This window comes from Antedon mediterranea, chromosome 9 (assembly GCF_964355755.1).
Source record: "Antedon mediterranea chromosome 9, ecAntMedi1.1, whole genome shotgun sequence".
Taxonomy (NCBI): Eukaryota; Metazoa; Echinodermata; class Crinoidea; order Comatulida; family Antedonidae; genus Antedon; species Antedon mediterranea.
The window spans coordinates 25,633,786-25,661,416 of record NC_092678.1 but is presented as its reverse complement, the minus strand read 5'-3'; the positions used below and the strand labels follow the sequence as shown (position 1 = coordinate 25,661,416).

Below are 27,631 nucleotides of genomic sequence, written 5' to 3'. Positions count from 1 at the left end.
AAAAAAATGCAATGTAAGTTACTATCATATTATTGCATAATAATTTCTTTTGCGTTGAAACTTCACTTGTGTGTCACTAACTCACTAGGATACCCATTGCATGAATATAAATACATAGTGAGAGTTGATTATTAAAATATAACTGCTCAAAAAACGACTAAAAGATATTAAAATTATCTATAAAATTGGCCAAATCTCAGTTTTTGCATCTTCATAAATAAAACCTCCCTGAAGCTGACAAGCTGAAACTTTGAATCTTGTTTAACAACCCTCTCAAATAGTTGGGAAAAAAATATAAATATGGTATGTCAATTAGTTACGAAGATATTGTGTCTTAAACATCTTGAAAAGTGCAATTACAACTAAATAATTGTAATTTTTCAGTTTTCCTCAAATACAAAATACTTATTTTTTAAATTTTAAATTTTGGATAAGTGTTCACAATATACTGGACTACTCACAGAGAAAAGACAATTGCATTTGGACAAAGACTTTTAAAGATATTGGCCCATAAAAGTACCTCCAGACCTCAAAAAGTGCCTTTTTTGCAGTAGTGGGGTACCTTTGAGAGGCCATTGCTCAAAAGTGTACAAGTATTTCATGGAGAACTTTTGATATAGTATGTGTAACATATTCATTTCACAATATCAACTTTCAAAATGTAGATCCAAGAGGTGGGAACGAAATCCATGTTCTAGGCATCTTTTGAGCTACTGCTTATGGCCTAAATGTGCAGAGGTTTGTAGATGGTGTGTGGTGAAAGTTTGCAACATAACACTAACAGGGCTTTTGGTAATTTCAACATTTACTCACTGAGATAGATGAAGTTTTAGTATTATGATCAATTTCAAGATCTAGATTTGATCCAATATTAGTGTAAAGGCTAGGGACTTTATTAGAATCCATTTCCTACTCCACCCATTTGGTAAACTTAAACTCCACTAGAGAGTAGTACGTAGTTACTCTCATCCTAGATGATGAGAGTGAATCATGTTATTCTAGGCCTAGCACATAACTTCTAACACTCGATGTGTGCAAGAAGGAAGGCTAAAGACCATACAATTACAAGAAAGAAATCGATGATCTATAAATTTATTATTTGTTTTTTTTAAGACGTTTTTTGAAATATGTAACCAAGTTCACAAACAATATAGTTATTATTTTCAGATGTAAAAATGATCGGAAAAATGTCACACAAACTTTTCAACAACATATTGACAATTAGGTCTATGACGTCAATATGCAAGTCATCACGATCGGCCATGACACTTGCCCTCAGCAACGCCTACATCAACGGTAAATGGGTCCCCGCAGAAGATGGCAGCACATTTCCAGTTAAGAATCCGGCAAATGGGAAACTGATTTCAGAAGTAGCTGACATGACAGCGAACGAAACAGAAGCAGCAGTTAACCATGCAGCTAAAGCATTCAAACAATGGAAAGACTACACAGCCTTTGTATGTTGTTTAAGTTTTTAAATATAAAAATATTGAAGGCAGTAGCGAGAGTTTAAAAACAGACAAAAAGGCAGAGATGCTTTAAATTAAATATAATTATTAATATAAAATACGACAAGCTGTGTTTGGGGAATGGGGTGGGTTTTGAAAACTGAAAATTTCGGACGAGGCGAGCTATGGCCCTGAGACTGTACAGAGATAAATTGCATCATATTATGAATATAAATATATTTGATTTCAGGATAGGAGTAAACTATTAAAGAAATGGTACACAATAATGACAAACAACCAAGAAGAACTGGCTCAAATATTGACAGCTGAAAATGTAAGTATCCATTTATAATCAATATTTTCTTTTACCATTTCTTTTTTTAACTGCTAAACTACACTATCAAACTAGTTTGACAAAAAAAGTGTGATATGCCTAAATAGGGAAGTGATGTGCTAAAATATGATAGTAATATGACGACATCATTTCCATATATGGGCACATCACATTTGTTTGTCAAATAAAGTTTGAGAGTTTAGACAGAGCTTCTTATGAGCTACAGTATGAATAGTAAATACTTATTTATATTTCCTATTTTAATTATAGGGGAAAACAATTACAGAGGCTAGAGGAGAAATAATGTATGGAACATCATTTGTGGAGTGGTTTGCAGAAGAGGCCAAGAGAGTGTATGGTGATGTGCTGCCCTCTGGGTTCAAATCCAAGAGGCAACTACATCTCAAACAACCAGTTGGCGTTTGTGGTATAATTACACCAGTATGTTGAAACTTAACAATTCTATATATTAAGTAATCACTCAATATGTCTTAACCCCAATTACAGACTTTTGGTACCCGGATTTTATTAGTCCCTAGATTTTTATTGGTCCCTGGATTTTATTGGTCCCTGGATTTTATTGGTCCCTGGATTTTATTGGTCCCCTATTTGCCGGGTCCCTATTTGCCGGGTCCCTATTTTCATCAAATTTACAGAATATAGTGATTTTTAATGGGCAGCCCTATAGACAAAATCATGTATCATAACTCTATAACTCTAAATCTATGTGTTATTATTGATTGTAGTGGAATTTCCCAAATGCAATGATTCTAAGGAAAGTAGGAGCAGCATTGGCCGCTGGATGCACGGTAGTTGTCAAACCAGCTGAAGACACGCCACTGTCGGCTCTTGCTACCTGTCATGTAATTTCAATTTAATTCAATTTCTTTATTGCTGCAAATGCCATCAATGCTAATATCCGCTTAAACATACGACATCATACAAACATATACATATTTACAAGCTGAAATTGATATGAAAAAAAAAATTCAAATCATTCCTTTACTTAACAACCATTGGATATGGTAGATTAAAACATATACCACATAATGATGCCTACTTATATCAGAACATTTAAAACACACTATCAGTATCATTTGGCCATTACAAACTACTGTATGACTTCGAACCTTTTGTTACAAGCGTGTTCTTCCATTTCAAAGGAGAGTAACCAATAAATTATCAATATCAATGCATACATCTTATTAATTTCCTTGTGCTTTTGATACAGTATGTGGAATATCAATGCATACATCTTATTAACTTCATTGTGCTTTTGATACAGTATGCGGAATATCAATGCATACATCTTATTAATTTCATTGTGATTTTGCTACAGTATGCGGAACAAGCTGGTATTCCTGCTGGTGTACTCAATGTAGTGACTTGCTCTCATAAGCATGCAGCAGAGGTTGGCAAAGTTCTTTGTGGAAATCCTAAAGTTTCTAAAATATCATTTACAGGGTCAACTGAGACAGGGAAGGTAAGTTACCACAATATGCTGAATCTTCACAAGTTGTGTTGTAGATTATGCTTGTTTATGTCAATTTCTAAAGCTCTGTCTACACTATCAAACTTTATGTGACAAAAAAGTGTGATGTGCCCATATTTGGGCATATCACTACCATATTTAGTATATTTTTATTCAGATCTTGATGAAGCAGTCTGTGGACACAATGAAGCGTGTTTCAATGGAGCTAGGTGGGAATGCGGCGTTCATCGTGTTTAATTCAGCCGATGTGAATGCTGCCGTAGCGGGTGCAGTTTCCTCAAAGTTTAGAGGATCAGGCCAGGTATTTGAACACCTAGATTTACCTTTTAATTTAAACGCCTAGATTCAGCTTACTAACCAAATCATAGTTGTATATTTGAACAGATAACAAAATTAAAAGCACAATAAATAGTGTTCTTACTACTGATCATAATTGTTGGGTTTGCCGTAATTTTTTTTTTCGCAATCAACATACATAAACAAGACAAGACAAAAGAACATCGACAAGGTCCACAAGAATCAATTACAAACAATTCTTAATTTTGAATTTAAATAAAGATAAACAATTAAAAAAAATATCAATATTATAATTAAACCAAATATTCATTTTTAATTTAACAGACGTGCATAAGCGCGAACCGTTTATTAGTTCAAGACCAAGTCTATGACGAGTTCTGTGAGAAGCTGACAAAAGCTGTCGAGAAATTTGTTGTAGGCGATGGTTTGGAAGATGGTACTACACATGGACCTTTGATCAATGAAAAGGCAGTAGATAAGGTTAGGTACCATTGATGGAGCTACAGTTATGACAATGGCAACATCACTAGTGAGGTGTATGGCCGAGCAATTAAGACAATGGAACCGTAATCCATAGTCAAATATCGGCAAGGGTTCACGGCTCTCTCGCTCCATTGTTCTGGTGGTAGAACGAGTCTTCTCAGATAAGGACTATAAAACATAGGTCCAGTGTACACACACTTAAAGAACCTAGTACATCTTTCAAAGACAAGTAGGGGGGTTACCCCGGTGTACTAGTTTACACTCAGCCACTGTGTCGTGGACAGAAGATAAAGCGCCGTAAGTAGCTGCAGGACATGAAGAGACCCTTAGGGAAGAAGCATGTTATTGAAAGTGTAACATCTAGTCCACAGCGCCTTGAGCATTTTAGTGGATATGTGCTCTTTACAAATCTTATATATTATTATCCTAATTTAAGTTTAAAGTTATAATACTAAAACAATATTTGTTTTTAGGTGGATAAACATGTGAAAGATGCGGTAGAAAAAGGAGGGAAGGTTCTGATTGGTGGAGAACGGCTCGCTAAAGGGCCGGCTTTCTACAGTCCAACAGTAATACGTGACATTAATCAAGAAATGGCGGTTTGCAGAGAAGAGACATTTGGACCTCTAGCCCCAGTAATAAAGTAAGACACTGTAAACAAATGTATTGACATTTCTTGTATGGAATTATGAATTAAAAAAGGACACATACCTCAAGATGCAATTGTTTGTTGAGACAGTCTTACAGTTCATTTAAAGAATGGCTGGGCTGCAAGGTATAAAATATAATGGATATTATAATAAACAAAACATTATAAATTAAAAACAACAAATCGGTTAATGGATTATTGCATTGAATCTACACTATCAAACTTTATTTGAAAAATATGATGTGCCCATATATGGACATGATGATGTCATATCACTAACATATTTGGGCATATCACACTAGTTTGAAAGTGTAGACAGAGCTTTAGAGATGAAACATTAACTTTTGTTCTTTTATTTCTTCAAAGATTTAAGGAAGAAAAAGAAGCACTATTAATTGCCAACTCTACCAGGATGGGTCTTGCAGGTTATTTCTACTCACAAGACATCCAACAGATTTGGCGTGTGGCTGAGGACCTAGAGGTTGGAATGGTCGGCATCAACGAATCGGTGCTATCCGCTATGAACATTGCCTTCGGGGGAATTAAGGAGTCTGGCTTGGGTAGGGAGGGATCAAAATATGGTATAGATGAATATCTTAACATTAAGTATGCTTGCTTTGGAGGGTTACATTAAGATTATTAATACTAATATTTTTATAAATTATATCGATTGATTGATTTACTTGATTAAAACTAGAGTCACACAGATACATACGATAAAAACATATGAAACAATAAAATAAATAAAATAAAATCAGAACAGACTCAAGTTATAATCCCAAGTATCATATATATTCCAAAATATTCCCTGTAAACATTATATAAAGCATACTTGTTTACTTTTTTATTTCATGGTATTATTGCAGATTTCGATTTGAAAAACAGCATTCATTGTACAAGATTACTGACAATTACACTATTACTGTTCACAAAAATTTAGAATAAAGACATCATGTACTTAAACTCCATTTATTTTACATAACAATTTACAAATTATAAAAATTGTATAATTAAACAAACATTGAAGTATTCATCTTTTTTTGTATTACTTTACATTATATACATTTATGGTATAAGATTAATGTTTAGTTCAGTTTGAATTTAAAAACTTGATTTTCTCATAATGATATGAGGGGAATTTTATTAAAAGTACAGTACTTGTTTATTAAAGTTATTACTTATTAAATGTAGGCCTATTATTAGTTTTTGTTGGTTAGGATCCTTGCTAAGGATGTCAACTCAAGTAAGTATTATTTATTATTTTCCATAAAAATTGTAAATCATGGAAACAGCTGATAATAAATTGACATTTAGACATATAGTTTTTTGTAGTTTTATGTTTCTTCAGAAAATATGTTGAGGAGGAAACATATGTACATTTTCTTTAAAGTCCTGTGTCCTCACAATTTGTTCCCTCACATTTTTTTTCTTCACAATTTGTGTCTTCATTTGTTTCTTGTTTGTTTGTTGTGTCTTCATTTTTAATTTCTTTCTTTTTTGTTTCCTCCTTTTTTGTTTCCTCCTTTTTAGGATCTACCAATAATGTAATTCCAATTCCACTTTCATCTACATGTTTAGTCTTTTTTAACATTTTCTTTCCACGACTTTTTCCTTTTGATTTGCCAAAGGATGCCGGAGCAGTTTCACATTCGTCCACCACTGAACAACTTGCATCATGGGGCGGTATAAATAATTTTAAAACGCTAGATTTTTTTTTAAACAATCGTGAAGACTTTGTCGGAGTTGTGATGTAGTTTTGTTGCTGCGTATCAACTTTAACCCCGGATGTTACAAGCGGAGATATTGTTACCGGAAAAACTGGTGAATTTGGCGATGCTGCATCCATTGATCGGTTATTTGGAGACGTCTTCTTCCAGAATCGAGCTAAAGGTGACAGAACACCGTTAGGAACACCTGACGAATCTGGAGTACTTTGCGAGGAGCTTTGTCGCGAGTCTGTTGACAACTTGACAGGCGCCATAACTCCAGGTACAATAACCGGAGTCGAGGGTGATGACGTTGAGCTGTTCGGTGTGCTGCACCAACCAGGTAAAATCACTGGGGTTGAAGGCGTTGAGAATCCTGGAGTTTGGTCACTGGTGCCTGTCGGTGGTTGGTAGTATCCCGGTACAAATATTGTGGTGTTTGGTAAAGAGTAGGAACGCTTGTCTTTGTGTTGCACATGTGATACTAAGTAACCGGGTAAGACAACAGGCGTGCCTGGTGAACCATTCTGCCAATCTTCGTAATTTGGTGGAATGTCGAGATCGGCCATTATACGTGAATTCTGGTCCAATGACTGTTGTCGGTTTGCATCTGTCGGAGAAATTGAATTTTTAAATTATATACAATAAAGAAAGTCTGTTACGTAAATAAAAATTTAATAAAAGTATTCTTTTTTTTCTTCAGGGAAATTTTTTGTATCTAGTTTGTTTCGATCTTTGTTTTTAATGTTTCTCTGCATACACATAACATTTACAATGAAAGAAAGTGTGCAGAAGGAGGGTAAACTAAGTTAGGAGTTAAATGGATCTATTTAAAAGCAAAGTTTTTATCTAGAATGAACTTAATTAATGTGTACTTACGAACACTGACCCATCGGAAAGTGTGCAGAAGGAGGGTAAACTAAGTTAGGAGTTAAATGGATCTATTTAAAAGCAAAGTTTTTATCTAGAATGAACTTAATTAATGTGTACTTACGAACACTGACCCATCGGTTAAGCACATCAAGTGAAATGCCCTCATTTTCAATTTGTTGTTTACGTTTATACCAAATAAATAGCCAACACAGACCATTGATCATGAAGAAAATTATAGCACCAATTACGATAATTATCTCCAGTGTTTTAGATGCTGTGTTTTCAGAAACTTCATCTGAAAAAGAAAGTGCGAGATATTATCATCTGATGAGAGAAAAACAAAAGTTAAGTTTCTCTAGTAATCTCTATTATATACTACATTACAACACATGTTTCAGCAATCTAAACATTATTTTTTTTTTTTTTTTTTTAACAAAAAAAACCTCTTTTTCCCCCTTTGTTCCCCTTTTTTTTATCATCCTTTTTTTTATCCCAAACATATTAATTAGGTCCATGCCTAACCTGAGCAATTTCGCGTCTTCAAACTTTTTTCAAGTTGAAGTTGTGACCAAACAATAGAGGGACTATAAATACTCTTTAAAACACAACCAACCATTAGGGGGCGCTATAACGTTACCAATAAAATAAGTTGATGACAAATCGCGTATAGACCACCGTTAAATACTTTGGACTCATAAAAAATATTTTAATTGCGTAATTATTTTGGTTTTGCATATGAGGCGTAATGTGTCGGTTTGTGGCGATCGTCGTATCTAAAAATTACGCGTTCGTTTAGATTGCTGCGTTTTGATGCGTACCGCGTGCAAATCACGCGTGAAACGTATGTCTTTTTTTGTGTGTGAGAACAAAAGACTAATTAATGTTGAAAGTAAATATTAAATTCCGACCATAAAATAAGGAAAGATAATCGCATTCGAAATGTGAACAAATAGTTTATGTATTATTTCCTGCAGGTTTGGACTGTCATTTCCTTTCCACTGTGTGTAACCGAGGCCATGACAATTCGTTGGAAATTTGTATTGGAAAATACACAAACATGATCGATCACGATTTGTTCCCGAATATAATTTGGAGGTTGTGTGGCTTGGAATAAAATAACAGCGACGACTTACCAGCGTATTGGCATGTGCTCCCTTTGAACCCTGAGGCACAAAAGCACAACCCAGACGACGTACATGTACCCCCATTCTCACAAAAACATTCCCTATCACCCATCTTTTGGAAATCCTCCTAGAAACAAATTTTAAATATTATAAATAAAAATACATTAAGCCACAACACAACTACTATATGCGACTTAAACTGTCGTAAAAACGGATTAAAATTAAAACTTATAATGCAAAAGTAGGCCATGTAGCCTATAACCTATCGTGTATAATTTTACGTCTAATCACAAAATATGAACATTTAGGCGGGCTCTGGTAAAATTTAGAAAATAATATTTGAATTTATAGCAATCGTTTTGAATTACGTACAAACGAAATAATAAATTTACTCGCTAGAAGTTTATGAACGTCTAAATCACGAAACATCGAAATTTATAGACGAGCTCCAGAAAAGTTTGTAAAATCATTCGATTTTATAAATATATTTGGAATAAATAAAATTGTACTTACCAAAAGAGGAATAAATTTACTATCTCTGGAAAAAACGAAAACCAGCTAAAATAAATTGGAAGGTAGTTGTAGCAGTGAACCTCGTCTGAAGTTATTTAAATTGATTTGAGACTAGTCGATACACGTTGTGCAATGCAATGTTGTCATTGCTAGAAAAAGAACTCGTTTAACGAATAAAGGAAGGCTGCTTCCTCCTGTAATGACGTTTAAAATACGGTTACTTATCTGACTACTGTACGATACTTTTTAAATCCTTCAAAGCCGGAAGTTTTCTGTCATTAGTGAGTGTGTTTCTATAAAAAGTTTTCTTGTTATGGTCGGTCTACGTGGGTTTGTAAAATGTATTAATAGAACTGTCTTGGTTTTTGTAAATTTTGAAATGAGGTTTAAAAGTACGGAATATTAATTTGTATATTCAAATTTGTATTTTTAATTTAAAATTTTCCCAAAATTCAGTTACATTCTGTGATTTTCAATTGTCACCAATTTAAAGTTATGACCGTAAAACGTAAACGTCTTACAAACACTCTAAAGCAAAGTATGACGATTTAAAATATTTCGTTCGTTAGTTTGTTTTCTCATAATGTTTGTATTCTTCTAATTCAATTAGTAAGGATGATTGATACTGCAATGGAAAAGTGAAATTACACTCGCGTATTCACTCTTCCCTGATATTAAGGATGATTGATACTGCAATGGAAAAGTGAAATTACACTCGCGTATTCACTCTTCCCTGATATTAAGGATGATTGATACTGCAATGGAAAAGTGAAATTACACTCGCGTATTCACTCTTCCCTGATGATATTAAGGATGATTGATACTGCAATGGAAAAGTGAAATTACACTCGCGTATTCACTCTTCCCTGATATAAAGGATGATTGATACTGCAATGGAAAAGTGAAATTACACTCGCGTATTCACTCTTCCCTGATATTAAGGATGATTGATACTGCAATGGAAAAGTGAAATTACACTCGCGTATTCACTCTTCCCTGATATTAAGGATGATTGATACTGCAATGGAAAAGTGAAATTACACTCGCGTATTCACTCTTCCCTGATATTAAGGATGATTGATACTGCAATGGAAAAGTGAAATTACACTCGCGTATTCACTCTTCCCTGATGATATTAAGGATGATTGATACTGCAATGGAAAAGTGAAATTACACTCGCGTATTCACTCTTCCCTGATATTAAGGATGATTGATACTGCAATGAAAAAGTGAAATTACACTCGCGTATTCACTCTTCCCTGATATTACATGATTTTTGGTGACAAAACACAAACGATATCTGCAGGGGCCTATGTCGTGATACAATCAATTGTTATTAGAGCGCCACCTATTTATTGTCTGACATATTCCGATAAGTTGCGTATTATATTCATTGAAATCGATCACCTATTAGAGTCATGCTAATTAACAAGTTAGTTCTTAAGACCTTTCATGATTTAAGCACTGCCCAGCAATTTAAGCCACGAATTTTACTCTAAAAACACGCGATTATCTCGCGTGCTATGTGCATTAATCATGCGTGGCAAATCGAATCTTATATTGAACGATATTTTAACGTTCATTATGCGCCTCTCTGATATCATACATAATATTCTAATAATTCTAAGACGCTAATATCGAACTTCTAAATTCATTTCTGTGGTTGCTGATTCAATGGTTACGCTCATAGTCTACAAGTACGGTTTATTGATGGATTTCCGTCTGATGTGCGCGTAGGCTTCTCCTGTTATTAGGAGTTGATATCATACAGCGCGTTCTATAGGCGTTGATCTTACATGTGTGGACCATACTTAACTTCGAAGGAAAGCGTAACATATGAATGGATCATAGTTATTTTCGAAGGTTTTAATAATATGGAACTGACATTCCCGTGAGCATTGACAGTAGGTACGTACTAAATCTCTAGTGGTTACTTACTTAATCAAACTGGGGCGTACTCAGTGCGTTTATGGGATGTGGCAACAACAGGTTGATGCGGAACATAAATGTGGGAATAAGATAATATAGTTTTCTAGATCTACAAACTAGATAATATAATGCCACCCTACCAATGCTTCGCTTATCTTCAGCTGAATAGTATAGTTGTTGTAAATCTGTGGTTTTCCCCTTATACTTGACTTATATCAAACAACTTGATCAGTGCCGGGTTTCTTTGTTTACCCAAAACAAACCATCATAAATAAATAAACACTTGACTAGACATACGGTACGGGTTAAGTTAAAAATCCAAACTAAACAGACTAAGCGCCGGTTGTTGACAATTTACTGTCACTCGGTGATTATTTAGCCCATTGATCTACGTGCGCGTTTAACTTGAAAGTGAGTTGACCAATCACAAGGACAGTTTGATCCATCGCGTCGTGATTGGTGAATTACTTGCGGCACGCTTACGCGCGTAAGGGATACGCGCAATCGGAACGCGTAAAATGTAAGGCCGACGATAATTAATACTATAGTGAAAAACCATGGTGATGAGTTAAATTTCTGTGACCAGACTTCTTATTGGTACTGGTGAACAATATAATGTTATCAACATAGGCCTAGGTCATGGAAAAGTCAACAAATAATTATTTAATTATAATATATTATTACAGTACTACTCAATTTCCAATTTCTACCGGACCACGAATGTGACGTCATAATATCCGATAAGGTTCCTATATCAGCACAAAGGGGGAAAATATTATATTTCCGTGAACCTATCAAGCGGTACGAACAGCATGTCAACAAACAAAAGATCGACTATTAGGCCTATAGAGTGTCGCTATTCAAAATCTGTGAACTGTGTCCGGTTTCATTTATACCACCAGGTTGTAAAGGGTATCAGTCAGTTACTGTATTCAAAATGTGTAACTCCAATGTTTAGACGACGTACTACAGTACTGGTATTACAGTGTTATAAACAATCGGTTAGTGTTCAGATAACGTACAGGCAGACAGTAGACATTAAACAACTACTAAGTACTAAGTACGATCCGATCCTACTTATAGAAAGCAGGAAATCAGGTAAGAACGACGAATAGGACTAAGTTAGTGGTGTGGTGGTATTCATACAGAGATATTATATATAGTGAATATTATAATATCTCTCTATGGTGGTATATAGGCCAGACAGGCCTTAATTATACCGTAGTGTACGAGGTAATATATAATTGATAATACTGTAGTGTAGACTATTATTTTATTGTGGATTCTTTGTTTCGGTTGGATATACAGTATTTTGGTGCCGAAGTACACATGGCTCATTGTTGTACAAAACGGCGTTAACTAAAATTCGGTCGCGCTATAAGTGTTGCTCTCTGAGTCAGATTCAGAGTACCTTATTGTATCAATAGCTGTGGATTGTGCTATTAAATTATAAATCCATAAAACACAATGGAGTGTGTCGGTTCTATAAATTGCTTAATCATAATCAGATACTACTAGATCATAATACTAGTAGTAGTAGGCCGGTCAGTCTAATTACCGAAAACAACCGAAAACAACCGAAAACAACCGAAAACAACCATAAACAACTGAAAACAACCATAAACAACCAAAAACAACCGAAAACAAACCGAAAACAAAATAACAATATCTAAATACCGAAAACAAATTTGATGCAGCTACTATATTGACCTCGCACGCCAAACAAATTTCTACAGTATATTTTTTTAATGTCGCCCTCTATTGATAGGTGTTTCTAAAGCCAACAAGACCGCGCGCGCAAAGCCAAGGAGATAGAGACCATACGAAATGGAAGTGTGCACAAAATGTAACTCAATATCGTACAAACTCAATGATAACACCGTGCATTTACTTACAGAATCTACAATATGTTAGATATTTAATATATATGTTACATGAATCTTACAGAGACAAGGAATTGTCTGTAGTCGTAAGACCCTTTGAAAAATAAAACATTATCATAAAGAAAAAAACATGAAATAAGGTTTTAAAGATACAAGTTGGAAAGTTAAAGTATTCCTACATATAATATAAAAGAAACTACATAATAGTAGCCTAACACTCACACGCACCACGCATAATATAGGCCTATAAGCATTTTAATATATAAGCATTTTTAAGTACTGTAATTCGATATAATCACTTCTAAAATATTTTTTAGTATTTTATAACAATTTTAACAACTAGGGATGGTTCTCGAATACATAGTATAATTTCAGCGATTTCAAATGTACTTACCGCATGACAATAATACACCACTTCTACGACGTTTATTTGTGTATATTGTGTTTATATGTAAAACAGTTTGTACATGTGAAAAACACCTCTATTCGGTGCAAATCGTAAATTCGCTTTAACACTAGCAGGTCTGAAAATAATACTAAAAAGTGGTCAAAAATTGGGACCGTGGTCCGGATTGCCTCCAAATGTAATGGAGTGGTCCTTGGCCACATATTTCTTGCAATAACTTTTTTGAGTAATTCTGCTAACAAACAGACAGACAATCAAATAAACAGACACACGTCGCGATCGATTAGAGATACCTCCTTGGCGGAGGTAAATAATAAATAACTTTTAAACCAATCAATTAATTGTGATAGAAGTATTGTGGTATTTGACTGACTTTGAAAAATCAAGAAAGACGCCAATAAAAAACTCCCTTTTATGTAATGCTGAAGTAATTTTATTTCTATCTACCCAATTAATAAAGAAAAGCCAGTAATGCCAAATTCATTCTGCATACGACTGATCAGGATGTCGTGATCTATCGTATCAAAAGGATAAAAAAAAACTGCCAAAACTATAGCATAATATATCACCCTTTATCAGGTTTCATCAACATAATATATCACTTTTAACGCGATAGAGCAGTTTCCGTACTATGAGATTTATTATATTATTTATACCGACTGATATGTTTCATAAAGTAGACAGGAAATGGTTAGATACTGAATAATCTTACCTAAGGTATGAAGGTTAGAAACTGGGCGAAAATCTGAGTTTAATGTTGATTTGGTCGGGAACCTAAACCAATAATTTTGCAAATCAACATTAGTAGACATTCGTAGGGAGTGAGTGGCCGAGCGGTTAAGACAGTGGAACAGTAATTACGTAGCCATAACATCGGCAGGGGTTCGAGGCTCACTCACTCCGTGGTTCTGGTGGTTAGACGAGTCTTCTCGGATAAGGACTATAAACCGTAGGTCCAGTATATATATTTCAACGGAGAAAAACATTCATTAACTCATTAATCAGGGGAAACAACATTACGTTTAATTGTTAAACAACTTAATCAAAATTAAGCTGTCGCTGCAAAAGACTTAAAATGAATCCTCTCTAAAACGCACACTGCTGGAATTAAGAATTTAACTTATTTAATAAATGTTTTATTAACTTTATATATTTTTTTTTTAATTTTAACCTTGATTTTAATTTGTATTACAATACTTGTAAAGTCTAGTGGTGAATTGGGCATTACACCAGAAGGCTAGCTAGCTATACTCTTTCTTTCAAAGTGATTTTTTAATGAAACAAGTACTTTGAACAAATTCATGCGTGAGCACAGGCATCATTTTCTCTCTATTTGCATTCAAATAAATTACAGTTATTCGTTTAGTGAACAAATAAATTCAAGAATCAACATTAAAATAACGTCAAATGATATGAGTTATGAGGTTCCATTTTTCATGAATTTTACGCGCGAGAGTACCCATTTCCGGCCATCTAGCTAGGGGTGTCATGGGAGTAAATTAGCTTCGCCACAGGCCCCACCATGGTTCCAATACTTCTTATCATTTATCAGAACTAAACTTACCCACCCACCCACAATGATCATCTCAGGCATTACAAATTTCTTAGTAGGCCTCCTAGCTGTTATATGGCCATCGAATAACAAAGTTTAATAAATAATAGACTATTTAATTAATTTTCAGTGGATTATTTGTGGGGTGGGGGTATATAGGCCTACTATAAAACAAAAAACACCTCTGACGTATTTAGCTTTGCTTTTTGCTTCTCAGTTTGAAATGAACATGTCATAGGGGAAAACTTTACCTTTGCTCCCCCCCCCCCCCACACCTCCCTATTTCAAAATCCTGGATCCGCCCCTGATTTTGGTGCCGTATACTCGTCAGATCCTACCAAGGCTCACGTGTAATAACGCAGTGCTATCTACTTCAATATATCATTAATATAGAGGGCGACATAAAAAAAAAATTGTTTTCGGTAATTAGATTTTTTAAAGTTTGTTTTCGGTTTGTTTCCGGTTTGTTTTCGGTTGTTTCCGGTTGTTTTCGGTTGTTTTCGGTTATTTTCGGTTGTTTTCGGTTGTTTTCGGTTGTTTTCGGTAATTAGACTGACCCGTAGTAGGCCTCCTACTCTTCACAGAGATCTCTATGGCCTACCACTGTCCGGTACTGTACATTGTGTTGTTGTTGTGGTGGTTGGTGGTAAGACCGGTTGTTGGTTGAGATAAAATATAATTCACGGTCACGCTAGAGAATCCTGTTATACAAATATATATCTCTCATGGACACTCCCAATTAGGTATCACTGATAAAAGCACAATTCTGTTCCATAAACCAATAAATTATCTTCCTAAAAAATAATCTTATTAAAAAAAAACAATTGTAGAATGTCTGGTTTAAACATAGAGATATTATAGTTCACTATAATATCTCTATGGTTTAAACAAAGTGACCATTATCCAAGATTTTCTGCTCGGACAACTGTATCGGTGTCCAAAAAAAGTTGTTAAATGACTCATGATGGTGTAACGAGTTTACCTGCAATATTGCTGTTTTGTGAACTTTCGGTATGAAAGTTTTGAGACAAAATAAATCACGAAATATGAGAGATATTATTAGGGTAGATATCACGTTTTCGATTCGAACTTGTAGGTAGGTTGGAAATAGGTTGTCCGATATTGAAACCACTTTTGCGCTTGAAAACTTAGTAAGTACAGTACTGTAGTTTTATCAATATTTATAATACGGGGCGCAGTTCGGGATATTGTTAATTTATGTCAATGTGCGACCCGTACATTTGTTAGTCCACTTGCTAAACTATACGCGCGCGTGAATCGTCGATATGTGGGTCAATAAAAAAATAACAGCATAGGCCAGCAAAGTATTCATTTACTGGTATTTTAATTGCCCCTAACCTGTCTAAGGCATCATACGTACGTCTATGCCTTCCGTGCTAATTATCTGCCGGTAATTGAGTTGTTAGGAGGTATAGTTTGTAATGGACTCGCAGTGCCGATACTATTATTCATGAATTGGTAAGCTAGAATATGTATACTGGCATTTTTGAAGAAGGTTATGTAAATGATAATAGAAACTGATGTGTTATACAGCGATTGTTATTATTATTGATGTGTTGGCAATTACTGTGGTTTCATTCATGGATTTAGGCGGGTACTTGGACACATTCACCATAATACATACGTACGTAGCTACTGGGTTTCATTAGTACTGTAAGTTATAGATAGGCCCCCCCCCCCCCCCCCTTATTCGAATTTTGGAGGGGTGTAGAATGAAGATTGCAATCGACTTCATCGAATATAATCTTTCGCATGGTCTTACACATTACGGATATGATTGATCTACAGTTAACGTACAAACATAGGCTTAGAACCACGATGTGAACCACAATGGCACGGTACGGCATTTGCACGCGTGCGTCGAATTGTCGATGAGGCACGGTAATTGTCAATATCATTTGTGTTTATTTTAATAACATTTATAATTCAAATAATTTATTTTTGTTATGCCTTTTTTAATTGTTCAGACCTTGACGATTAAATTAATTGCGGAAATCCGGTGGGCTTTTTGGACGCGAACGTAATTAATTCAACCAACATATTCATTGCTACCAAAATAATAGGGTATTCCATCGCTGCATTTTATAGAATAATTTGTATTTATTTTATGAAATGTTACCGTTTTTTGGCTGACAGCACACATGATTTGAAGCCTGTTGTAAACGCGCACCAGCAAGCCTGGAGTTAGAACCTACTTAAGTGCTCCATTAGATGGAGATGGCACCGCACGGGCACGTGTCATGAGTAACGAATTGTTCTACGAACCAAGTACGTGTTGCTTGGCAACAGATTTCAGACTAATATTTAATGGTCATCATCGCATTAATTTCGTAAACAAAATGTTGTGAACGGTATTGCGTAACGGATACAACACTCATGAGCATTAATGACGTGTCGGATGTTGTTTTCGTAAGAATTCGGTACATGACCTAATACAGGCTGACCTAATAGTTCATGTATCGAATGCCGTGGTGGTGTGAACAATGAACCGACATATTAATAACGCGCATTAATTATGGTATGTAGTTGAAGTAATCCATTTTTTCGTACCAAAACCTGCTTCGACCCGAAAAGCTGCAGCAGAAAAAAAAAAGATTCGTGTGGAGAGGGTTCGACTAAACTTGGAATTCTTCTACCCGCTTCGTCGAGGTCAGTGCGTATCCTGCGTTTTATCACATAAAAAAAATACTGGTATTAATATTATTTTCAACGTTTTTTTCTTTATTGCTGAAACGATTTTTGACATAACGCCGTCGGCCTTGAATTTTCAGTGCAAGATTGTATTTCTGATTCACATCCGGCACGATGATGATGATATACTGTAATGCCACGAGTTTAATATTTCACTAAAGTGTGTTTTAATATTGAATATGTTTTTTATTATAGAGCTATTATTTTATCACTATAATATCTCTATGTTTTTATAGATGTATCAACGCCGACACGATCGTGCGAGCGAATCGGCCACTTTTCGCGCGCTCCCTAAATTGTGGTTCCCATAGAGAGACACAACGGAAGAACGTAGGCGCAACGCAAGTGAGTTGACCAATGACAAGCCACTGTTCGAATAATCCATCGTCGCGTGATTGGTTAAATCACTTACGTTGCGCGTTACGTCCTTGCGTTGCGTCGCTAGTGGATACCATGCTTAAATGCTTTATTCCCACTAGAACGTAACGCAAGGACGTACACGCAACGCAAGCGTTTTAACCAATGACAAGCGAAGTTATAGACAGTTAGCATTCACAAGCGAATAAGCCATCGCTTGTGATTGGTCAATTCACTTGAGTTGCGTTACGTCCTTGCGTTGCGTCGCTAGTGGGAACCACGCTTAAGAGCATCCGGTCCAAAACGACACACTACTACGATGGTTTAGAGAACTGTGACAATTCCACTGATATTTTTCGTCCGTCGTCAGTATAATTTATTAATGGATATGGATGACGTCGCACAACGGAATATAATATGCATGACTAGACTTCCGAAATTACGACATTATAACACATTAGGTGAACGTCCTGAACACAGTTCCTAGTACCAGATGCACGGTGAATTCTCGCTATAGCACATCGATGGGATTATATTCAATCTTAAATGAATGACATCCATCTAGTGCACACGAACGATAAAACATGCTTTACGTGACTGTCGGTCGTATAAGACATGATTTTGGCAAGGTCGTGAGTATAGATCGTCGATGTACACGTCTGTAACCAAATTTTATTTGTACCAGCCCGTTGTTAAAATGATAATAAATAATATCGTAACGTAACGTACCGCTACCACAACAGTGGTATCGCTGCTGCTGCCGTTGCTACAAGCTATGTACGCGCGTGATATACAAGGCACGTGCGCGTCACTATGTGCTTCGGAAGTGCGTAAAGATCAAGCGCACCGCGGTCGGATACGCGTGTAGGATACGATGTCTGCTGACCTAGTTTATCTATTATTATTTTCTAAGTATTGTATTATTAGATTAATCAATTCAAATCAATTCAGTGAATAATCCATATATTTTTTTTTGATCAGTAGGCCTAGTGCATTATGGATGCCACAGTCTCAATGCCGCCAGCAGAAGACAAAACCAATTGTAAGCTTTTATTTTTAACATTTTACCTATTAATTGTATGCTAGCTAGGACCTATTAATTAATACAATTTACTGTATAGGTTTAATGTATTTACACTACATAAACAATACTGTACATATTATATCAAAATCAAATAATCCCTCCATCCATAATTATATTCAATCTCTCAATTGCTATCACTGTATCAGTTACAGGTACAATTTATCAACAGCAATATTTATGATTTTGTAATCAATATTTTACCATTTCAGTATCAGTAGCTGGAGCCATTATCATAGGAGCTCTTTGTGGCGTGTGTGTCTTTCTCATTTTCTGTTTAATAGTAATGGCTGTCTTGCGTAAACGACAGCAAGGCCAACAACAGAGGGCAGGCTTCGTACCCAGAAGACTTGCAAGGCTTGTTAGTGTCCGTAAGTATTCGGAAACTTTTTAAAAGTTTTAGTTAAAGCTTGAAGTCGCAATCACACCTAGTTCTTAAAGTAGACCCCCTATTAATAAATAGAAAGGTCCTTAAAATAGACCTACTGTTAATATAGAATGGTACCATTATAGACCCCTACTAATTAATAGGACGGTCCTTAAAATAGACCTATTAATATAGAATGGTACCATTATAGACCCCTACTAATTAATAGGACGGTCCTTAAAATAGACCTATTAATATAGAATGGTACCATTAAAGACCACCCCCTATTAATTAATAAGAATGTAGAATTTTACCCTGACCTCATATTAATAATTCCTTAACATTTATTTCTCTTATCTCGACAACATAATCAACAGTTTTGTACACAATCAAGAGAGGGGTTACGAGATAATACATGCAATAAAAAACCTCCATACAATAAATAAAGTTAGTCGACAAAAAAAAACAACAAAAAAATGTAAAGCGGAAACATGTAATTAATGAGATATGGGTCCCTTAAGGTACAGTAGACCCAGTATTATTAATATGATGACTGTCTCCAGACAGGATTCTCTCTTAAGAGTTAGCCAAAATGTAATGCACCACTGAGCATTGCTGACAACACTAGATCCTGCTATTAATTAATCAATCGTTATATTCATGTAATAGGCATATTGAATGTACTAATACATCTAATGCTACCTACTACATATGGATAGGCCTTTGGGTATCAATTCAAAAGTTAATTCAAAATGTTGCTTTATATAAAAGATTTAAAAATTCATTGCAATATGAAATCAATTCCCAGAGGTAATCTGTTATATGCTACGAGAGTAGTTGGTTATTATTATACATATTTAATAAGCATAACCAATTCAAGGATTTATCTACAGTATTTACCATACTGGGTGAACAAAGTTTGTTTGTAAAATAGAAATTGCAGTACTTTAATAGTGTAAAATATCATGTGTATCTAGGAATGCTGACAGATAACACATTAATACGAACAGGAATAGAAGAATATGGTGCTCTAAAATGTTTATTACATGAACTTTTAAATGATAACCTTTGTATTAACAGGGAAGAGTGAGTAACCTCAGGAAACTACAAAAATTAGACACTTGTATAATTTACATTGTAGGCTTATTCAGCCTTTGTATAGCAACATAGAAAATGCACATGTTAAGAACAATGGCTTACAGGGGATTATAGGACTGTAATATAATAATAATATAATTAATTGATCTATAGAAATGTACTATTGCTTTGTTAAATTGATAATTACAGTTTTTTCTAGTTACTACTTTACAATCCTCCACAGCTACAGTAGTCATTGTCACTGGCTTGCAAAGTTAAATTTTTTTATAAAAAAACAAAGAATAAAAAATGTAATGGTAAATGGTAAAAAGAAATTACTATATGAGTTAGAAATTTCTTAACAAACCAATCAACTTTTAGTAGTACAAACCAGGTGAACATTTCTAATAAATTGTTAAATAGTGCATACTATTGCACACCATGTGACCTGCGTACTATTGCACACCATGTGACCTGCGTACTATTGCACACCATGTGACCTGCGTACTATTGCACACCATGTGACCTGCGTACTATTGCACACCATGTGACCTGCGTACTATTGCACACCATGTGACCCACAATCGTTTAATCAAATGACAGGAATTTATTTAGGTGTAATATAAATAATTAATATATTAAATTTATCTAAAATCAAGTATAAAACACAAATGTTTTATTTATTGGTATTTTGTTAACTTTTAATTTATTAGAAATACAATAATGGCTACCGATACTACTGTACTAGTATGATTGAGGAACTAACTAACTAAAACAATATTACTCTCAAATTCCAAGTTTCCAGAAAACCAAAACCTAGCCTAAGGGTGTCCGGTATTGCGAGAATGTATAGTTATGAAAAACAGACTGAGAGTCTAGCTCAACAAAACAAAAACATAGTTGAAGTGTTTAGTATCATAATTCAACTATTAATGAAAGCTGTGTAATCATAAATGTGAAATAAAACAAAAGTTGCAGATCGTCGCAGATGTCGATGATGTTCCCAGGCACATGTGCAGGCAGAGTAATAATAATTGAATACTGAACTGCAGATAATACAATATAGTCTAGGTTCTAGAACGTAATTATTAAAAAGATGATTTGGCACATATGGCATTTCATACTTACAATACTTAGAGCTCATCAATTACATTACAATTTGTAGTTTTCAGACAAACATTGAAACTTGGTGGACTAACATAAAAAAGACAATAACTACAAAGATAAATATTTTGGCACATATGGCATTTCATACTTACAATACTTAGAGCTCATCAATTACAATTTGTAGTTTTTAGACAAAAATCGAAAATCTAACTTGGTGGACTAACATAAAAAAGACAATTACTACAAAGTCAATAACTACAGACTTGGGCCAAGTCTATTAATACTAATCCATTAAAAATGATAGAATACCGCTACAAATGTATTTACACAAACTCCGGGCATAACCTATTACTATAAAGATTACTGTACTTCAAAAAGCATTGCGAATATATAAATTGAAGAGGATGTAGATAAAATAATAGGGAACAGAAATAAGCGTACAAGGACAGACAGCGGTAATGACGAGATATGCATCATATTGCTGGGGTTCAACTTCATTAAACATGAATTTGCTGTTCATTAAATAATGTATACAATCTTTGTATTTAATTCAATAATGTGAACAAATAATTTGTGTATACTAACCAGGATTTCCATTACTATACAAAATTCTAACATCTTTAGTTCCATATGGATTGTGAAATCGCCAAAGGGGAATCATAATTCCCAAGGATTTAATAAACACAATTTAATTAATAATTCTCATTTCATTAAATCTTGGAAGTTTATTTATGTATAGATCTATCTCAAACACCATTAAATAGGGTACAATCTTGAGGGCAGTGTACTATGGATGAACTCTGACGAGCCGCCGCGATGTGATCAGTTATGGTTTTTGGTTATTTTTAATTAGAGAATTCCGTTTACACGTTTCAATGCTTCATTGCATTTAACTCGGCAGCATAATCCACAAACTATACCAGCTAAAATTACTTAAGTGTATGCTAATTCAATCTAGTTTTATATCGTTGTGATAATTTTAATATAGTCTTGTAATTGTATCATCAAACTAATTTTCATTTCTATTTCAGATTCCATCCGTCGTTCATCAACTGATCATCACCACGCTGTTGCTAATAGTGAAGCGCCACCAGATTATAATCTTTGTATGAAAATAGAAACCGAACTCAATTCAGAGAAAGAAACTAAATTATTGAAAAATATTGTGATCAATCGTGATTCTGTGGATAATATAGAAACTATGGAAACGGCTGAAATTAGTGTTCGCAATGATGAAAATAGAACTGAAATTGAAGTGAATTCTTCTAGGCCTATTATAGATGAGGAACCACCAAACTATAACCACGTCCAAAGGAACACATCTAACAGAGAAAAGTTTAGAAAACAGACAATCAAAATGGTTGATACCGTCACATGAAAAGGATTGAAAGAATGCAAAAAACAAACATTTATTTTGATGTCTAATGAAAAACAGTCGTTGAAAATGACACTTTTTTCATCATTTATATCAAGAATTTTCTATAAAAAAAATAATATTAAAAAAATATAACATGCAATTATTATAACACAAATGTGCTAATTAGGTAGATATATTTAAATCAAATTGGTGCTTTTGATTAATTTATTTAAAAAACAAATATTTGTTGAATAGGCCATTAATAGTTATTCACAATACAAAAAATGTGACCATATATGGACATGATAATGACATATCACTACCATATTTGGGTATACTGTATCACTACCATATTTGGGCACATCAGACTATTTTGTCAAACTAGTTTGATAGTGTAGACAGAGATTAAGAGTAAATTTGAAGAAAAAACTGGACTGGGAAGCCTATTGTCTGGATTGGATTGTCGAGGGCCCTGAATGATCAGTTCTATTAGGAACTGGATAGGCTACCCTCAGTAAATATGGTAATAAATAAATAAATAAATAAATGTAATTTTTTTTTTTTGCTTTTTTTATAAGCAAAATTGTAATTTTTGTTAATTTTGTTTTTACAAAAACTGAATAACTTGAATTAAAATTACAAAATGGCCTATTCAAATTTTTATTTCATCTTTATTATTTTTCATATTTTACACCAATACACGTTTAAAAATGTATAATTCCCTGATGATGGATCTACTTGATATTAAAGCACAGAATACAACTTGCATTTAGTGGAACGAACGAGAAAATCATTTCTTGGAATCAACATGGTTTATGGCTATGTTCTCACAAGTGGAGTTATGATGCTTTAGCATAAAAAGCTGATAGCGAAGTCAAAATATAAACCGCAGATCAATAAGTACATGTTATTGTTAAGGGCAATGTTTATTGTTTATGAGTTTCTTACTTCAGGAACCAACTTGGCCCTTCAACAATGTTTTCAGCCTTTTTTTGACATATTTTAAAGGCTGTAAGTTTCCTCTGGGTTCTGCTCAGGGGCCCCTGTAAGCTCTGGGTTTAGTCAGTGAGCGCTCATCAGTTAGGGACATCAAGGAAGTCTCGATAAAACTATTAAAGCTATGGTTTTCCACAATAGGAAATGTTCTGATTGGATACAATGATGAATTACATCGGCGAGAATCTTACGCTAAAATGGTACACTTGACTCTTTTTTAAATAATAAGGTCAACAACACCAAATGTACAGACATAACATTTTGGTGTCAACATCATCTTATGTAGCCTATATAAAGATAAAAATGTGCACCATTACGACTTAGGTAGGCTTTGGTATTTATTGATAAAGAATGTTGCAACTAGAACACCCATTTAGTGTACAAAAATGCACTTTAAACACGAACTGACAGATAAGTAAACTGACTGTTTATATGATTATGATGACATTTAAAGTTTCAAACTTTTGGTTTTCATTGATTTCACATGTTAATGCATCATTATTATGTTATATACTGAAGAGGTCACCCAGTATAATGAAAAAAAAAATATTTCAAATTCAAATTCAAAGAACTGGTGATACGCTGCCAAAAGGTGCAAGTTGTGACTGTCCTCCCATTGGTGTAATAAAATAACTTAGTTTAGGGTTGAACCCCACACTTTGTGAGAGATAGCCAATTAAAAGTACTGTAGTATCATTACTATCATCAAGTCAATGAAGTAGGATACACAGAGATGAGTAGAATATTGTACCAAAATCAATATACTCATTTTCTAAAACTCAGAATTTATGCAAAGATTACAAAAAATTATAAAATACTACTAGATTACTAGACAATCAGAAAGTGCCTTTGACAAAGACTAATTGTCAGATTTGAACCGTACAACAAAGAAGTAGTTTGGTACAGTATATTACAACCACTAATGAACGGAGTAATCATAAAATTTCCAATGTTGCTATAAATACATTTTTAAAATTATTTTTTAGGAACAAAAATCTTCTACAATGTTACTTACAAACGCTACTTATAAAATATATTTTGGTCTATACAGTTACAGTAGTAAATTTGAAGGCACAATAGAGAAGAACCGTGCTTATATGGTCTAAGTACAGTATTCTGTATTAAAGTTATGTGTACTGTTCTGTCATATTAGATTAGATTTTAAAAACACTTGGTCGATATTTTATTATCATATTCATTTTTGCAATATAATAAAAATATGAATTATGGGGCGAATGAAATAATCCGTCCAATGCATGAATGACAACGATGGTTTAATTTCAATCTTATATTTCATGTTAAAATATAATCTGCAAATTAAAATGGAAAACTGAGGTGCTGTTATTGAAATTTGTTTATAATGTTATACATTAGAGGATCTAGGTGCAACAGGATTTAGTTGGACATCGTCGTCATACCAAGACAGGAAATTACTGATTTCCAACATTTACGTCTTCCCATCATGCACCACCAATACGTATCATAATACCATCACAGTTTTTTTTATATGCAATTGGCTTAGCTTGGCCAAATTTATACCAATTTTAAAATAATTTAATTAATATTTAATTAATGAATATATTATTATTAAAGAGATAAAAATTAGCGCATGATTATTCCACTCATTTTGAGGGTGAGAAAAGAAATATTCAATTGGACTTGGCACAATATTACAATATATTCCCTTTTTTAGTCAAAAAAATAAAATATGAAAAATAATTGATTGAAATACTGGTAATTACAATGTTTCCTAGCCATTCAATTACTCTATTCTTGAAAGCCTCAATGATCATAATGCAAACAATTTTTTTTAAACAAATTTTTCAGTTAATGCCAGTTTAATTATTGTACAATTTTCCAGCTGGTAGATTTTAACAACACATTATAACTATGTATGAAAACCATAAATTAAATACTTGCTTTCATTGATGTTTTTGACAGGAAAGGATATTATAAGATAAGTGTACCAGAGCATAGACTGTAGGAACAGCAGACGTTACTTCAATAATGACTTGGGAAATATTTTTATTTCCTATTACCAGCCACAGTTACCAACACCTGTTATTTAATAAATATATTAAATTGCCAATTAAAACAATAAGATTATATCTAAACTAAAACTGTTATAGTTTATTATCTAGATTGGTCATCATTCAAGAATGCTAGAAAAATTCAAAAATAATTTCAATTCACAACCTACCAAGACTGACAGAATAATTAAAAAAACTTAATAAAAATATTATCTCATATCTGGGCCCTCTTATCCTGGGAGACCAGTCTTTGACTGAAGAGGTCACCAAGCATATATAAATAATAATAATCATTTTTATATTTTCTGGCATTTTTATATACTGTAAGCATGAGGCTTTTGCATTATGCGCTATTATAGCCTGATTCCTAATAGTCATCAGTCTGATATGATATATACAATCAGCTTTTCATCATGAATAAACATTACTTGTTTTAAGGAGTGATTATATTTCCTCTCATGATGCATACAATGTTAAATTGCAAGTAACAAATTATACTGAATTGACCCAAATGTTGGTTCTTAAAGATTAATATGTTCTACTTAGTTATGGAGGATGGTGATTCATATAATTACAAGAAAAAAACGTGCTCACGTTGATGCCCTCAACATGCAGGTAACACAATGCAGTGGCATGTGAATAAACATGGTTGGCGCAACTTCTAACTGTGTACCTTAAATTAATGCAGCCATTTTAATTGGTTCCTTTTTTTATGGTGACTTTTTTGTCTCTTCTATAATACTGTAGTATAGTAATAGTTTACCTACAGTCTTTTTAACATTATAGAGGGCAGTATTTGTAAAACACATTCAGAAGGGTTGTACAGCATTGATGAGTTGACTACTACTAGTATTACTACTGCATGTAATGTTGTAAAAAAAATGTTCAATTAGTAACTCGGTCAGCCAGATATTTCATTTATTTATTTCAACCTAACCTAGATTTTCTCAAATTGTGGGTTGCTTGGGATATCACAATATGTTATTTTTTAGGCCCAAATTGATGATTTTTACAGATGGACCCTCCTCCAGGATATGAACCCCTAAACATTTGTCTTTTTCACACTTTCATGATTAAATATAATTTTTTTTAAACAATTTAGAGCGAAAACATAGATCCTCTGGCTTTTACAAAGAAATCAAAATAAATATTAAGTGACAGTCACAAAAACTATTCCAGATTTTACTCTCGTCAAAGAAACAAGCTTAAAATGTTATAAAATAGTAAGACCTAAAACATCACTCAAACATCAGAATATGAAAAACTAGTAAAATGCAATAAAACTGGAAACATGTACTGACAATGACATATAATTAATAATATATCACTATTTTTACCACTTAAAAATATCTATTGTTGAACAAAAAACTATGACAATATGTGAGCATACCCTAGGCCTAGATGAGGAGGATAAATATCAACATCTAATATGCCACTTACTAGAACCAGGGAGGGAGCTACGTAGGATGGTGGTGGAGCATGGCATGGGGGGGGGGGGGGCTAGGCTATGTACTACTAGCCTAGACTAGTAACTTAGCCTACCTAGTAGTACTACTGTACTAGCTATGCCAACTCGACTACAACTAGCCTAGCCTAGGCTAGTAGTACTATTCTATCTATACCATAAAAATACTGACTTACTTTATGTTGTATGCCTTTTACTTAATGTAACCATCTCTTCATAAATAACAATATGCATATGTGTATTCACGTAATTCCAATAATAATTCAAAATTTGCAATTAGAAAGTTAGACAAAATATAATTAATCATCCATCAAAAAAGCAGTCGTCTGCCACTTCGGTGACGTATGTCGCACGTGTTTGTGTTTTTAAATCTAGCGCCACCATCCGGGAAAG

The 27,631-nt window shown here is 33.9% G+C and overlaps 3 protein-coding genes and 1 long non-coding RNA gene across 12 annotated transcripts in view; 2 read left to right on the top strand and 2 right to left on the bottom strand.

Moving 5' to 3' along the window:
• LOC140058634 (uncharacterized) overlaps positions 1–27,559 on the bottom strand; it is a 64,193-nt gene extending 36,634 nt beyond the window's left edge. Inside the window, exons 1-2 of the long non-coding RNA XR_011847030.1 lie at positions 27,415–27,559; positions 4,766–4,822 (exon numbers count right to left, since the gene is read on the bottom strand). This is a non-coding gene — a long non-coding RNA (uncharacterized lncRNA). The remainder of the gene's footprint in view (positions 1–4,765; positions 4,823–27,414) is intronic.
• LOC140058627 (succinate-semialdehyde dehydrogenase, mitochondrial-like) lies at positions 1,150–5,776 on the top strand. Its single transcript, XM_072104319.1, has 9 exons — positions 1,150–1,457; positions 1,699–1,782; positions 2,053–2,223; positions 2,529–2,645; positions 3,122–3,265; positions 3,432–3,575; positions 3,896–4,051; positions 4,528–4,697; positions 5,070–5,776. Exons 1-9 carry the CDS (start codon positions 1,176–1,178, stop codon positions 5,335–5,337), a joined length of 1,536 nt encoding a protein of 511 aa, XP_071960420.1. The 5' UTR covers positions 1,150–1,175; the 3' UTR covers positions 5,338–5,776.
• LOC140058629 (uncharacterized) lies at positions 6,073–9,119 on the bottom strand. Its single transcript, XM_072104322.1, has 4 exons — positions 8,920–9,119; positions 8,416–8,533; positions 7,404–7,577; positions 6,073–7,019 (listed from the first exon to the last, which is right to left on the bottom strand). Exons 2-4 carry the CDS (start codon positions 8,516–8,518, stop codon positions 6,088–6,090), a joined length of 1,209 nt encoding a protein of 402 aa, XP_071960423.1. The 5' UTR covers positions 8,519–8,533; positions 8,920–9,119; the 3' UTR covers positions 6,073–6,087.
• LOC140059217 (uncharacterized) lies at positions 10,617–25,517 on the top strand. 9 transcript variants are annotated; one of them, XM_072105086.1, is made up of 4 exons: positions 10,617–10,827; positions 18,743–18,800; positions 19,052–19,210; positions 22,422–25,517. In XM_072105086.1, the coding sequence occupies exons 2-4, from the start codon at positions 18,755–18,757 to the stop codon at positions 22,766–22,768; spliced, it is 552 nt and encodes a 183-aa protein (XP_071961187.1). In that variant the 5' UTR covers positions 10,617–10,827; positions 18,743–18,754; the 3' UTR covers positions 22,769–25,517. The 9 variants fall into 9 exon arrangements, with proteins under 9 accessions (XP_071961187.1, XP_071961183.1, XP_071961186.1 ...); XM_072105082.1 differs by having other exon boundaries at positions 18,740–18,800; XM_072105085.1 differs by lacking the exon at positions 10,617–10,827 and adding an exon at positions 11,862–11,946.
• Positions 27,560–27,631: the final 72 nt, after the last annotated feature.